This window comes from Zonotrichia albicollis, chromosome 2 (assembly GCF_047830755.1).
Source record: "Zonotrichia albicollis isolate bZonAlb1 chromosome 2, bZonAlb1.hap1, whole genome shotgun sequence".
NCBI classification, from domain to species: domain Eukaryota; kingdom Metazoa; phylum Chordata; class Aves; order Passeriformes; family Passerellidae; genus Zonotrichia; species Zonotrichia albicollis.
Window position 1 is genome coordinate 64,724,204 of NC_133820.1, and position 16,215 is coordinate 64,740,418.

At 43.7% G+C, this 16,215-nt stretch overlaps 1 protein-coding gene across 2 annotated transcripts in view; it reads left to right on the forward strand.

Moving 5' to 3' along the window:
• Positions 1 to 428: 428 nt before the first annotated feature.
• Positions 429 to 16,215, forward strand: part of FREM2 (FRAS1 related extracellular matrix 2) — a 117,584-nt gene continuing 101,797 nt past the window's right edge. For both annotated transcript variants that reach the window (XR_012579024.1, XM_074535376.1), the window contains exons 1-2: positions 429 to 5,710; positions 9,332 to 9,421. Coding sequence is in view for 1 of the 2 variants with exons in the window: in XM_074535376.1 (XP_074391477.1) it covers positions 568 to 5,710; positions 9,332 to 9,421 (5,233 nt within the window). In the remaining variant the exon portion in view is untranslated. The remainder of the gene's footprint in view (positions 5,711 to 9,331; positions 9,422 to 16,215) is intronic.

Sequence of the window (16,215 nt, forward strand, 5' to 3'; positions counted from 1 at the left end):
CGAGCACTGCCCGGGGGCGAGCCGGGAACAGCCCGGCTTTAGCTCTGCCCCGGAGCCAGGCGGGAGCGGGGAAGTTCAGAGCAGGAGGCGGCGGTGAGCGCCCGCCGCTCCCGGGGCTGGCAGAGGGACGCTCCTAAGCTCCGGGAAAGCCGCGCCGCCCTCCCCACGACTGAGGGCTCCCTTCCCTTCTGGCGCCAGCAGAGCAATGCGCGCCACCACCTCGCCGCTCCCGCCGCTCTCCGACGCCTTCTCTCCGCAACCTGTTCGGCGGCCGCGGGAAAGTGGGAAGGAAGGAGGGGGAGCCCCGACCCTCTCGTAACTTGCATGATTGGCACGCAGCTCTGCCCAATCGCGGATGGCGGCTTCTCCCCTCGCGGGTGCCCATTGGCTGCTCTGAGGCGCCGGGCGGGGCTTGCCGGGCGCGGGGCTCCCCTCCGGAGCGGAACGCGGCGCGCTCAGAGCGCAGCGTGTGCGCGGAGTGAGCGGCGCCGCACCGGCGGCGGAACTGGTGCCGCGATTCGGCCGCTGCCGGAGGTTCCCGACGCTTACGCTCCGCCGGCAAGGACGATGCAGCCTCTCCCCGCTGGGCCGCGGCGGCTGCTGGCCGGCTTGCTGCTGCTGCTGGCCGGCTGTGCCCGGGCTGGAGCGGAGGAGCCGCCGCCAGGCAGCAGCGCTGCGGTCTCTTCGCCGTGGTCGCCGGAGGCGGACCCCGTGGTGGTGGCCAACCGCGGGCTGCGGGTGCCCCTGGGCCGTTCCGCCTGGCTGGACCCCACGCGGGACCTGGTGCTGCAGGTGCAGCCGGGGGACCGCTGCCACCTCACCGTGCTGGACGAGGACCCGCTGTGGCAGCGCCCGGGCCGCCTGAGCCCCCGGCGCTTCCCCTGCGACTTCGGAGCCCGCGACGTGCTGTACTCGCACCTGGGCGGCCGCAGCCCCGCTAGGGACCGCGTCCGCCTGCAGCTGCGCTACGACTCGCCGAGCCGCGCCCTGGTGCTGCCCCTGGTGCTGGAGGTGGAGGTGCTCTTCACCCAGCTGGAGATCGTGACCCGCAACCTGCCGCTCACCGTGGAGCGCCTGCGGGGCACCAGCAACCCGCTGGACGCCCGCAGCCTGGAGTTCGCCTTCGAGCCGGGCCGGCAGCGCTGCCGGGTGGGGCTGCTGCCGCTGCTGGCCGGGCTGCCCCGCTACGGAGAGATCCTCAACCACCCGCCGGCGGCGGGGGGCGGGGAGGCGGCGGGGGACGGCCCGATGCCGTCCGTGATGTGGGACTGCGAGGAGTTCCTGCGCCTGGGGCTGCGCTACCGGCACACGGCCGCCGGCGGCTCCCCGAACCGCGACCTGGTGCCGCTGGTGGCCGAGCTGCGGGAGGCGGCGGGCGGCGGGGCGCTGCTGAAGCGAGAGTACTTCCAGGTGCTGGTGCGGATCCGCGCCGGGAGTGAGAACGTGGCCCCCAAACCCAGCTTCCTGGCCATGCTGATGATGGAGGTGGACCAGTTTGTGCTCACCGCCCTCACGCCTGACATGCTGTCAGCTGAGGATGCGGAGTCGCCGCCCGACCTACTGCTCTTCAACATCACCTCTCCCTTTGGTCCTGGCCAAGGCCACATGGTCAGCACGGACGACCGGAGCTTGCCTGTCACGTCTTTCAGCCAGCGGGACGTGCGGGAGCTGCGCATTGCCTATCAGCCACCCATGGAGGACTCCGATCGGGAGAGGCTCTTTGAACTTGAACTGGAAGTGTTGGACCCAGAGGGTGCTGCCTCAGAGCCCTTTGCCTTCGTCATTGTGGTGAAGCCCATGAACACCCTGGCACCCGTGGTGACCCGCAACACTGGTCTCATGCTCTATGAGGGGCAGTCAAGGCCTCTCTCCGGCCCAGGGCCCAGCCCCAACCTGGTGGTCAGTGACGAGGATGACCTTGAGCAGGTGCGGGTGAGTGTGGTGGCAGGGCTGAGGCATGGCCACCTCACTCTCCTGGAGGACACCCCAGGACCTGCTGCCCCTCGTAAACACTTTACAGTGGCTGAGCTGGCAGCAGGCCGAGTCATTTACCAGCACGACGGCAGCGAGTCTCCGCTCAGTGACAACCTTGTGCTGCGGCTGGAAGATGGTGGCTCTCGCCACCGCGTTGAATTCCTTTTCCCCATCACCCTGGTGCCCACTGATGACCAGCCACCCCTGCTTAATGCTAACACAGGGCTTGCCATGGCTGAGGGTGAAACAGTGCCCATCACCACCCGTGCTCTTAGTGCCACTGACATTGACTCCCAGGATGCCATCCTGCTCTTCACAGTGGAGTCTGGCCCCACGGCTGGGCAGCTCCTGCTCCGCCAGGCACAGCCACCTCCTGGTTGGGAAGAGGAGGAAGAAGAGGAGGGCTTTTCTTGGAGGAAGGTGCCAGGTGTAGCAGGGAGCTCCCTCATCTATGAAAAGCCAGTGAGAGAGTGGCTGCAGCAGGACATTGTGGAAGGACATCTCTTTTACCACCACTTTGGGGCTCACAGCCCTGGCCCTGGGGTTGTGTTGGACCAGTTCACCTTTAGAGTCCAGGATGACAATGACCCGCCCAACCGCTCTGGACCCCAGACTTTTGTGATCAGGGTACATCCTGTAGACAGGTTAGCCCCAGAGCTCCATAGCAGCAGCAGCCTGCATTTAATCGTTGCAGAGCAGCAGGTGACGCCCCTGCGCAGGAAGCACTTGTGTTACACAGACCAGGACTCAGGGGACCGGGAGCTTCGCTACACAGTAATCCAGCCCCCCACTGACACCGACTCCAACCACCCTCCTGAGGTTTATGGAGCACGCCTTGGATCCCTCGTGCTGACTGAAGATCACTCTGTGGAAGTTACGCATTTCACCCAAGCCCAGATCAACCATCACAAGATCTCGTACCGTCCCCCTCAGGAGGAGCTGGGGGTGGCTCCTCATTTGATTCAGTTTCAGTATCAAGTGCAAGATGCGGCTGGCAATGCAGCCAAAGGAACTTTCACCATCTACCTTCAGCCTGTGGATAACCAGCCTCCCGAAATCACTAATACTGGCTTCACTTTGCCTGAGGGAGGCAGCCATGTCCTTAGTCCAGCTGAGCTGGATGCCAGTGACACGGACACTGAACTTGCCCGTCTCAGATTTATCCTGACCCAGGCTCCTCGGTATGGCCAGTTGCAGCTCTCTGGGTACAGTCTGGTTCCAGGAGGCATCTTTGGCTTGGAGGATATCAGACAAGGGAGGGTGGTCTATGTGCACAATGGAGCTGAGACCAACAGTGATACCTGCAGGCTTGATGTGAGTGATGGGGTTCATTTTGTGCCCATCACACTGAAAATGAGTGTGCACCCAGTCGATGATGAGGTTCCTACGCTACGATTGCCCCCAGGCACTCTTGGTTCCTACCTCGATGTGCTGGAGAATGGTGCTGCTGAAATCACTGCTAATGTCATCCGGGGCACGGATCAGGATACAGATGACTTTATGTTGACGTTCATTGTAGAGGATCCTCCTCAGCATGGGAGCATCCTGGTTCAAGGGGTGCCTGCAGAGAGATTTTCCCAGAGAGATCTGCTGGATGGTGCTGTGGTATATGCTCACACCGGTGGTGAAATAGGCCTTCTGCCCAAGGAGGATGCTTTCAACCTTACCTTGTCTGGCCTCTCTGAGAAGTGGCGTGTCAGGGGCAACATTGTTCAAGGAGTTTCGGTCTTGGTGACCATTCTTCCTGTTGACAGTCAAGCTCCAGAAATTTTTGTAGGGGAGCAGTTCATGGTGACGGAAGGTGACAAACGGGTCATTACTCTTGCTCACCTCAGGGCTGAAGATGTGGATACTCCTAGTGATGATATACTATGCACAATTGTTGCTCAGCCCACATCTGGGTATGTAGAGAACATCTCTCCTGCCCCTGGATCTGAAAAATCCAGGGCGGGTATAGCTATAAGTGCTTTTACCTTGAAGGACCTCCGTCAAGGTCACATTTTTTATGTCCAGAGTATACATAAGGGTGTAGAGCCTGTTGAGGACAGATTTGCTTTGCGCTGTTCTGATGGCATTAACTTTTCCCAGAGGCACTTCTTCCCCATTCTTGTTGTGCCGGTCAATGACGAAGAGCCTGAAATCTTCCTGCGAGAGTTTGTTGTGATGGAAGGCATGAGCCTGGTGATTGACACCCCCATCCTCAATGCAGTTGATGCGGATGTCCCTGCTGATGAGTTAACATTCACAGTCACCAGGCTTCCCAGGCACGGCCACATCGTGAACCAGCTGGTCAATGGAACTGTCCTGGTGGAGAGCTTCACCTTGGATCAGATAACAGAGAGCTCCAGCATTCTCTATGAACACGATGACACTGAGACCAGGGTGGACAGTTTTGAGGTGCAGCTCTCAGATGGTAAACACACCGTTAGGAAAATGGTACCCATCATGGTTATTCCTGTAGATGATGAGACACCCAGAATGGCCATCAATGATGGTTTGGAGATTGAAATAGGGGAAACTAGAACTATTAATAACAGAATATTGAAGGCTACTGATCTTGATTCTGAAGACAAAACCTTGACATACATTATAACTTATGGGCCAGGACAAGGCCTCTTACAGAGAATAAAGCCTTCAGGTGGAGTTGAAAATATCACCCAGGGAATGAACTTCACCCAGGATGAAGTAGATAGAAACTTGATACGATATGTGCATTTTGGCCAACAAGGAGTTCGTGATCTTATCAAGTTTGATGTGACAGATGGCATAAATCCTCTCATTGACCGCTACTTTTATGTGACAATAGGCAGCATTGATATTGTCTTCCCAGATGTCATCAGCAAAGGAGTTTCTCTGAAGGAAGGAGGGAAGGTGACCCTTACCACTGATTTGCTTAGTACCAGTGACCTGAATAGTCCAGATGAGAACTTAGTTTTCACCATTACCAGACCACCTGTTCGTGGTCATCTTGAATGCACAGATCAGCCCGGGGTACCCATCTCCACTTTCACTCAACTCCTGTTAGCAGGCAATAAAATCTATTACATTCATACTTCAGAAGATGAGGTGAAAATGGACAGCTTTGAGTTTGAGGTGACTGATGGCTATAACCCTGTGTTTCGTACTTTCAGAATTTCTATCAGTGATGTGGACAATAAGAAACCTGTTGTCACAATCCATAACCTGGTGGTGAGTGAAAATGAATACAAACTGATAACCCCATTTGAACTGACTGCAGAAGACAGAGATACACCTGATGCACTGCTAAAGTTCATCATCACTCAAATACCAGTTCATGGGCAGATCATGTTCAATAACTCCAAACCAGTCGCCACCTTCACTAAACAAGATCTGAATGAAAATCTAATCAGCTACAAACATGATGGCTCAGAATCAGTTGAGGACAGTTTCTCTTTCACTGTTACAGATGGCACTCATACGGATTTCTATGTTTTCCCCAACACTGTGTTTGAAACAAGGAAGCCTCAGACTATGAAGATCCGAATAATGGCTGTGGACAACAGTGTACCTCAAGTTGTAATAAATAAGGGTGCTCAGACTCTCCGTGTTCTGGCCACAGGTCACGTCGGGTTTCTGATTACCAACAAAGTGCTCAAAGTGGAAGACAGGGACAGTTTACATGTTACTCTTAAGATCAGAATCACAGAGGGTCCACGCCATGGCTTCCTGATTCACCTGGGGAAAGGCAACCATAGCATCAGCCAGTTCACACAAGGTATTACAATACTTCATGTGCTTTCTTTAGATCACTGGAAACATTATTTTGCATGCTAAACTCTATAGTAATTGATGGGAGAAATGTTCCAACAGAGAGCTTATTTAAAATGGCTTCATAATTTTTTTACATCTGTTTATTTTTTATTACATCTGTGACAGCTTTAAACAGGAAATGTGGTCTGCTGGGTAAACACTGATCAAAGGAGCTTCATTTCTTTGGAGAGCTTATTCCAAATAACTGGGATTTGCACTTTCTGCCAGTCACAGTGATAAAAGTTTGGATAACAGAATTGGGCTGTACATCTTAAGAGACAGTGCTTTATTTAACCATTTTTATTTAGAAAATGCTGTGGGAGTGGCCAAGCTATTATTAACTAATGGCTCAGGTATCAGTTGCTGTACAGTCTGAGTGCACCTAACTGTAAAAGCAAAATCCTTTCCCCACCAGTGGGAAATAATATATTATGAGTGCATTTGTTAATTACACAAATTAACTTAATTACACAAATCTTTCCCACAAAGTGTTTGTGGTAAATTAAAAGGTAATGTAAACATTTGAAAATTATGTTAGCAGTACTTACTTTTTACATGGCACTAAAACATTCAGGCTATAAATATGGCAAAAACCACTTGTGTCATATATTCTGAAATAAAACCTCAACCCAAGGCTGTGAAGTAACTTTAATTGAAATCGGAGCATTAGCTATTCTCTGGAGAATTTTCCATATTGCTTTACAGTGACTTAATGGCTGGTTAACTAACAATGAAATGAGGGTTTTTTGCAGCCTTCTGCAGCTGTGGAATGAGCAAACAGCACCAATAGCATGGAACTCAGAGTTAAATGGGCCCAGCCAGCCTGGGCTGTTGAGGTGAACACTTGCAGTTGGCTGTGTTTCATTTCACAAAGCCCATACTGGTACATAACATACGTGTTAAAGTCTTGGCTGTAGCAATGTTCTTTTCAGACATACCAAATCTTTCAAATAGGCCTGATGAATTTTGAAATGGCTGAAATGTCTTAAGTTTTGCAATACTAGTGCAAGAAAGAGGATGAGAGGAGACCAAACTGTCCAAGCTTTGGGGACCACCACAGTTCCTTAAATGTAAGGCTTCAGCAGTGAACTGTGAGTAATATTGAGACTGTTGTCAGAATAACTGAGAAACCAGAAAGGGAGTGAGCAAATAAACAGATTATCACTTATTGTAGTGGGTTTTGTCTTACATTGAAGAATGTGTAATTATTGAACAGGTGTTCTTTGAAAGCAGAGGAACAGTGGTAGCCTTTTTTTCTTTTTTTTTTGTTTTGAGGATGTGTAGCACCTGGGAGAAGTACATATTCCATTTCCTCCTGTGCCATGTGGCCAGGCATACATTTGTCTGATGACTGAAAAGAAGTTGCTGCTTGGCTTTGAATTGGCTGTCCAACCATACGGCCTGAAGGCTGTCTTAATATCCTGGGGCTGCCCAAGCTGAGTAAGAAGCATGCAGCCCTTAGGAAAGGTTGGTTTTAAAGCTAGTGAGGATCCCCAGAAAGTGGTGTAACTTCACAGTTTCAGACACAGCATGAGCACTCTCATTTTGTGTTGGATTGAAGAGTGTTTTTAAGAAATAGACATTTCTTCAATAATATTGGCTTTTGAGACCACCATGCTTATGCTACACTGAGACAAATAATTGTCTAATGTTCAGGGCAGAAATAAACAAGACCCTCTTTTGTCATATTCATTATGATCCCAGTCTAAGCACAGATTTTGCAATGGACTTTGGGAAGCCTTTGCATTGACTATTGGAACTGTTATATGCTTTCTTTGTATTTTGATCTTCCCCTCTCTTTAGGCCTCTTATCCTGTCATGTGCCACCTCTTTTAAAATGCTGAATAGTTCCAGTTTCATCAACACATGTGGGTTCTTATGGGGCTTGTATTAGAGTCTTCCAGTTTATGTTGGAAGGGACTTCTCGAGGTCATTTGATTCTATCTCTACTCAAAACTGGGACAACTTTGAAGTCAAATGAAACTCTTTAGGACATCATGCAAAAAAGTTTTGAAAGCTGCTTGCTAGTTTGTGAAGTCCATACTCAAACTCCCATTTCTTGGATTTGTTCCTGTGGTTGTATGAACAGGCAGCCTGACCACTTTGAGTCGTGTAACAAGATTCATTGTGTGTAAGCAGCAGGAGCAGCTGACTTTTTCAGATATTTGTAACTGAAAGAGAGGGCAGAGCAATTGTTTAGAACACAGATGTCTGATAGTGGGGATAATTATATTTTTTGAAATAAAAAAATATGCTTGATGTATTTCAAAATTATGTTGGAGAATTCCAGTATAAAACTAATTTTATCGGGCACTGTAGTTACACAATTAAAAATTGTGCTTATAACTAGGCAAATTATGATATAACTAGCACAACCTAATCAGCTATGGAAGGAAAGCATAGACTTGCTCAAGTGACTCCAAGCATGTTGTTAAGGATCAGAAAACAGGTCATTCTTTGCAATTATTTTGACAAAATTAAGATCTTTGGATGGCAGGTGTCCTTTTTTTCTTTTGAGGTGGTCCTGGCCCTGCAAGCACCAGTTGAAGTGCTTATCTTTACGTGTGCTGGAATCATGGATTTTGATAAGGCTACCCACATGAGCGGAACTCAGTGCTTGTGTCTTTGCTGGATGAAAGATTTATGTGCTCCACTGGCATGAAGAAGTATTTGTTTGCATCCTCTTTACGGCCCCATGAATTTTTGATCTTTAACTTTCAAACATTTATGGAAGAGATTCTTCAGTCACATATATTTGCTGATAATGCTCTCAGCTTGTTTGCACTCAAAGATGTCTGGTTACTTTTGGAACTTAAGGTTTTGTGAAGCTCTAACAAAAGTGCTTTTAGATTTTTTTTATCCATGCATCCACGCTAACATTGGAGGAGAACTTGGGTGGCACTTGAGCTCCACTTTAATGTGATTGATTTCTAACACTTTTTCTTGAAAAAAGTATCAGACTTGGGTTTTTACCAACAGCAGTCCTTTGAAGAAAGTGACAAAAATTAGTTATGTATATACATATTTCTCATCACTACTCAAGGAAACCAGAAAATAAACAATATTAACAAATGTTTGTTTATCTTTTACATATTTTATGGTGACTGCTGGTTCAAAATTCTACATCAGGTTTTTTTCTTTACTGAAGCAATTTCTGTTTACTTTAATTGCATCTATTTGGGTTCTTAAAACAGTCAGTCACTGTAAGTGTCCTCTGCAGAACTTTGCAGGTTGAAGAATGACAGAATCAATATCCTTGTGGGGATACACCTCTGTTTAAGAAAGGAACCACTAAGAATATTAAGTAGTTCTGACTGTCAAGCCCATGTTTGTCAATTTTATTTCAGTCATTTTTGCAAATAGAGCTTAAAAGAAAGAGAGCCCAGGGGAGGAGGAAGTAAAGGGAGAGAGAATGAATGATATCTGTAAAATTTCAAGACTGTTGATACTGAAATTCCTCAGTTCTGCTGTGGGACCTTGACCTCCCTCTTGTTGAAGCTAAACTATTTAATACATGTCAAATTTTTCTAAAAAAAGGTTTCCTGTCTTCATAATTTAAAATAAAGTGTATTTTTCCTCTTTCCAGCTGATATTGATGATATGAAGATATGCTATGTTTTACGAGGGAGTGACAATGCCACCAGTGACATTTTTCATTTTTTGGTTGAAGATAGTGGTGAGTACTCCTAAAATCTCAGTTTTTCTTCTTATTTAAAGACAAAAAATTTAAGTGTCCTTTGGAAGTTGAAGAACATCAAATTTAATTGAGGGAAGTCTGTGTTATCTCCTGCAATGTGATTGATTTTATGGCTTTCCTATATTTTGAACTATTTCTGATGATTGTGAAGAGAAGTGTTGATGAAATGGTAATTGCACCTAATGAAAAAACCTCAACCTACTCTAGCAAGAAAGTGAAATTCTGTAAGTCTACTCAGATATCTTCTATAATCAGATGGTAGTAGTATACTTTCTGTATTTTGCCTTTGTATTACCTATCCAGGCTCACATAAATTCTCCTAAGTCTTTATCTTGAGAAAGATTTATGTGTTCCAATTTATTGTTGTCTATCTTTTTAAAGCTTCCAGTTCTAGGACTATTTATATCAAAACGTTATTCATATCAAAACGTGTACCTGTTGTGTAGAGTTCAAGTTTTTATTCTATGTACTTAACAGAATCCTCAATGGTTTGTCAAAGGTCTTTGTCAGGCAACTGGTGTCAAATCTCCTGGATAATACTATTTTCTGGGATTGTGAGAGATGCAAAAAAAAATTATTTGAAAAAATTGAGAATACTGGCATGTATTTGAGGGAGAACTATGTTGTGGTTTTTTTATTTGTTTTAAAAGCAGAAGGAAAGAACAGTTTAAAGGATAAGCAAAATAGATCAACAGGCTTTTTTTTCCCCCTTCCAGTCTGACTTAATGTGGATATGCCTAAATGTAGACATTCCTCTGTGTGGTAACAGGTGGCTAGATTGTGTTACTTTAATTCCTTTTTAAATAAGTGATACATAGCTCTATGAGTAATTGGCAATGAATTTTATTAGTTGATTTAATAATATACTTCTTAGAAAGTATGCTTCAAGTTAGGTGATTGTCAGCTCCTGTACACAGCTTGTGTTACTGCTTCACAAGAAGCATAGCCAATTAAGGGTATTAAGATCAGTGAACAGGGATTTGTCCTGTCTGTCACAGACTGGACAGTTTTGTCACCATCTACCATTGCTGAAGGGGGATATTAAAACATGTTTTACTGCTTATTGTGCCGGACAAGCGCAGAGAGAACACTACCTTTCGAGACTTTTTGAAATGTCTTTCAAATCTTTATGACATTAGAGACCAGGTAGTGGTACAAGAGTTAGCAACACTCGACTTTTTTTTCCATAAATGTTTTCTTTTCGTGGAGATATAGGTTAGAGAAACTTAAAGGTATGTAAAATGGAACATGGGATGCTGTCTTTTCATAGCAATACTTTTTTATATCCGGTGTCACCACAAGGTGACATTGTTCATGATTTTTGAGTTATTCTTTTAGTAAGTGAACAAATATTCCATCTTGAGATTGTTTAGAGGTTTTATGTGAATTAAAGCTCATCAAAGTTTGCTCTCATTGAGCTGTTTAATATCAGTTCTTAAAACTGAGTTGCCCCTTGAGAGACTAACATTTGTGGGAGTTGTCTCTGTGCTATTTAATACTTCTTAGTGGCAAATACATTGTCAAAGTAAATTGCACCTAATATATGAATTTTCTTTTTCATTGGACAGCTTACCTGTCACATCTGCTTCTATTTGGCAGAGCCTGTAAATTGTAACAGCATGCTATTTTTCAGAATACAAAGAATCATGATAGCAAGGTGCTTGATGATTTTTTAGAGCCTTTGGAAGTTGTGACATTACTGTCATAGACACTACTTAGATAGATGGTAAGGTGGTTTTTGCTATCCTGAGGCAATTTGTTTACAGAAAAATGAGCTGTGTTGCACTTCACAGTATTTCTGATTTTGAAGATGGCAAAGATGTATTTAAAGTTGATGAAGTTGTGATCAAAACATTAGTAGTTGTCTGTCTAAAATATCTCAAGTTTATTAGCAATGTCTTTAGAATCTGTAACAGCTGAAAAATCCAGCAATTTAATCTACTTCTATTTCCACCCTCCTGAGAAAGACATCAAAGCCAGTGTTTTGCAACTCATATGTATTTTGGCAGACTTTCAGTTGTACCAAGGCTATTGTTTAGGAATTTTTTTTTGATTTTAAGCCAAATCATATTAAGAGACTCCACACAAGAGCTGAGTGAAAGATGGAGCACAGGTGATCAACATCCATTGTAGAAAGCCACGCTTCAGACTTCAAGATTTTTGCAGTAGTAACAGGTTTGTGCTACCTTGCAGTGCCTAGTGCTATAAATCAAATAAGAGGGACTTCACTTAAACTGAATTGTGTGATAGTCCCTGAGTGATCTGGTTTAAATCAAGAAGCATTTCAAAATGTGATTTAATGAATGAATATGCATTTGTATAATTCAGCTAATGTAATTTCAAATAACATAAAAACCCTAAAATAAGTCACACCTTGCAACCCAAGTATTTTGTATCTTCTAGGCTTTCATGCCTCAGCAAGGGGAACATACAACAGCACTTCTGCTCTTTTCATGTGACGTGAATTAGAAAGTTATTTTTGCCCCAGACCTGTATGTTGCCTGTAAAATACTTTTCTACATGTCCTGTTATATTTGTTCATAGTGTCTGAACTGCAAATAGGAGAAGAGCATGACTTCCTCTAGGTCTGTCTTTGGTGACTGATCTGCCATGCTCATTATACCATGACTTACGAAAACAAATGCAGAAGCTCTTTTGTCGGCCTCTTAAATGAGGAAATTCTGACTGGGGCCTGAGGCTGTTATTTCATGCAATGAGACCAAGTTGCCTGGAGATCAAGTACAAGGAGTCATCAGGATGCTCTGGTGTGAGCTTTGTTGTGGATTTGGAATTTTGTTTATCTTCTCACATGCAGTAGTATTTATGGTAAGCAAGTTAGGGCAACAGCAGCCTGGGTGGGTAGGTGAGGGGGAAAGGGCCACGTCAGCCCTCTGGCCCCTTGCCTGCTCCCCTTCTCGCAGTGGGAGTGAGGTGAGTGCCATGCTGCACACCACAGCATGACCTGGGCCCTGAAAGCATGAAATATGGCACTGGAACAAGGCTGTTTGCTTAGTGGCCAGCAGAGAAATGAACAGACAAACAAAGAGTAGCTTGGGGGTTATGGCTAGCTCATCATAAACTTTGTGATGCTAACTAAAAAAGAACAGACATGGGCTCAATATGAAGAGTAAGGAAATCCATTGAAAAGGAAAGTAAGTCCTTAGGACTATAATTAACAAGCAAGAGCATAGGCCTGCTGTATTCAAACCAAAATTAGAGGTTTCACCAGGAAGAGCTGGTTGAGATTTAAAGATCTGAAGGAGTCTTATTGTCAGCATCAATTACATACAAATGTATTGCTTTAGAGATTTTCTGGCTTTAAATGGCGTTTTTAATAAGAGCAATTAAAAAGTAAAATAAGCTGGACACAATTCCCCTTTTTATCAACACTAATGTTTTTTAAAGGTAGAAAGCTTATGCTTCCTATGTAGGGAAGATGTTCTGCTATAAAGTGGGTGAGCCCATGCATTTCTGTTGTACTTAGAATAAGAAGACTCTGTAGTATATCATGCTGCTGAGCTGGTGACATTTTCAAAGAAACTACTGTGGTTCATATTAAGAATTTAATTTCCGTTTTGTTTTGAATTGTAATCTTAAAATAATCATGTGGAAATCTTTTGGTACCGAAAAAGTGTTATGAGTCCATTTCTGCAAAACTTTGAAAGAAGAGTGGCATTTTCTTTTTCACAAAGGTTGCAAAATAGTCTCAGTTGAGTCACATTCCTCAAGAGTGGCCTCTACATTCCATTAAGAAGGTGGAGAAAAAACCCTTCTTAGCAAGTGCAAGCATGTGACAGTGGTGAATCCTGATGTTTACATTATAAAAATCCTTAATTCAATGATTAATAAAGGAATGAATGCTACCAGAATGCACGGAAAGCAGAATTTTTATTTCTCATGGGGAGATAAAATGAAAATCTAGACTGATAGCTAAACTCCTGCATGTAGTTCTGGTATGTAAGTTTCAACACTATTACAAGAGTCAGTAGACTGAAAAAAAAAAGATCCAGTTGAAAATGCTTGTCTTTTAATAAATGAAAAACACACTCGTAGACTAATTTCTATCTGGTAATTTTAAGGAGAAGCTGCAGTTTCTGCAGCAAGTTCATTTTACTGGAATCTTGGGAAAATTATGCATGTTGGGCACTGCATAGAGTTGGTGCTTCAGCTGTGCAAAATGGCATTAATCTGTATGGAATGAAAGTTGACACAGAAATTAGCTCCAGTTGAGCTAATGTTGAGCTCTGATGCCTGTTTCAGAAAACTGCACACTACAATTTTATGCTACATCCCTTATGAGTTGTCTGAGGCATTTTTACTCCTTATGTGAACTGGGCATGGAAAATGCAGTTAAAACTGAAGTCTGTTGTTTACCTTCTCTTTATTCTTTGCTCATCTGAGATTCATTATTGTCACTGCAGTAAGTTGTAATAATTGACTAAGAATCTGGATTTAATGCCCATCTATCCTTTCTGTAGATGGTATTTTCTCATGAAAGGTGCTATTTCAAATAATCTGAAACTGGTTGAACTGGTTTAAGGCAATTTTTTCGCCAGATTCTGCTGATTGTGTAGTGTAAAACAAACATACCCCAAAACTGGCAGTAAATTCAAACCCCAGCAGAACCTCCATGCCTCCAGAGGCAGTATCAAGATGAAATACATTCCCCTGCCCAGCAGTGGGTGTCTGAGGTAGCAGCACTACTGTGGCAGCATGTGGACTGCCTGTTAGAGAGAAGCTATTGTATTCTTCTTTTGATTCCCATAAGAAAAATTCTTTATTCTATTTAGGTTTTGTAGATAACTCTGAAATGTTCAAGATCAGGTCATGTAAAGTCAGTGAAGGAATGTTCATCTCTTTTAAATAGTGGTCTGATCCCAGATATTTTTAAAAGAAGACCTTGTTCTTCTTCAAGCTTGTTACTTGACTCGTGCTCTCATCACAGTAGTTTGCTGTGTTTGTTCTCCCTCCTCCCCTATCTGTCTTCTGAAGATTGGGAAACTGTCAACCAGGATTGCAGCAGCCATGAAAGAAATCTCTGTGTTCAGCCTAAGTATTTTTTTGTTGCAAGAGGCCAATGCCACACTAGTAATGATGCAAAATATTACTAGTGTGGCATTAATCAGTTCCGTTACATTTTCCTGTTTTGAGTAACAAAATGAGATTAGCCTGATGTGGGCTTTTTGGTCTGGAGCATTCTAAAAAAACACCCTGATTGTGTGAGGGGAAAACCCATTTCCTATTCAGCTTTAATTTGAACCATAATCTGCCTGTCCCTTCCCTAACTTCATTCTCTGCTCAATGCTTGAGTCCTCCAAAGTGTTTCTTTAGGACTGCTATGATATCTTGCAACACCTTGCCTCAAGGGTAGAATGGTTTCAAAGGAGAAGTAATGACAGATTCTCATTTAGGAATGTCAGGATCACTAGGGAAACAAGAATTGTTTCATTTCAGGCTCTTTGGGCAGCTTTTCTGACTTAAAGCCAAAGCATCGCAAAGCCACAGCTCACTAAAACTGGTGATTTACATCATTAGCTAAATCTTACTTAAACTTTTTGTTACAGATCCCTAAATGCCTTAACACAGTACTGCATTTTGCTGTACTAACGTTTGACTAAATCCCCACTGAAGCAAGAATCTTTCAAAAAAGAATTCCCTGAAATTAGCCTTTAAGCCAAATTTATGGGAAAATTTAATAAACTTTCCCCAAATATGTTTATGCAAGAAATAAAGAATCACATTCCACTGCCTAGAGAAAACTCTCTATTAAGTTTGTGAAATACAGGTATTGCATCTGTCATCCTTTGTTTTGCTAAACAAATATTTTTTAGGAACTTTACCATTCTGGTATGCTTTATTAATTTATGAGGGAATAATATTTCACCCTTGACTTTAATTATTAAACTATAACAGTTGTCAGTGCTATTTTTCAAAGCCAAAATGCCAATGTTTTTTCTTGGGTGAGCTATAATAATAATAGTGTCATATCAGACCTTTTGGACTGAATATCTGATAGTTCCTAAAGTAGCAAATGGGTAAAATACGATTGGGAATTATTTGCAGCATCCTTGTTTGACCTCACTTATGGCATTTGGGCACACAAGTCTTGGCAAGACACATCAACTACATTTATCTTTGGCTTAAAAATGAAGACATCACATGTTGGTGGTTTCTTTGCCATCATTTGCCAAGTGCTGTATTGGATTCTGGTCCATTGCCAGGCTTGTTGCTGCTGTTTTAATATACTCTAGGATGGTGCCCAAACAATTTTCCACGTCACACTTCTTACTGTAAGTATTATCAGAGGATTTAAATTGCTTGACACTACAGTTTATATATTTAAAAAAACCAAAATAAACTTTACTGTAAATAAAAGATGAGTTCATGGGGATGTTATTGTCAATGTGGCTGCAAGGTGTCAGCAAAATTATCTATCTGTGAAAATATACAGGATTAAGAGATGCTTATATGGAGCATATAGAAAGTCTGGTACAAGCCTTACTAATCTCAGTGAAAAGATTTTCATTGTTTTCTGTAGTAGTTATTATATTGGTCTCCTTGTCCTGGCATTTTAGACTCAATCATGGGAATTACTGAATTTTCCATTTCTAACTTGAATATCACCTTATTCTCCAAATATGGACATGGAAAAGACCTGCTTTGTCCAGTTGAAACAAGACATTTGAGACAAATTAAGGTAGCTGTGTGATTTAGCAAGAGAATTTTTGTTTGGTTTTGATTATTTGAGTTCAATTGTGATTTTATCCAAAAAC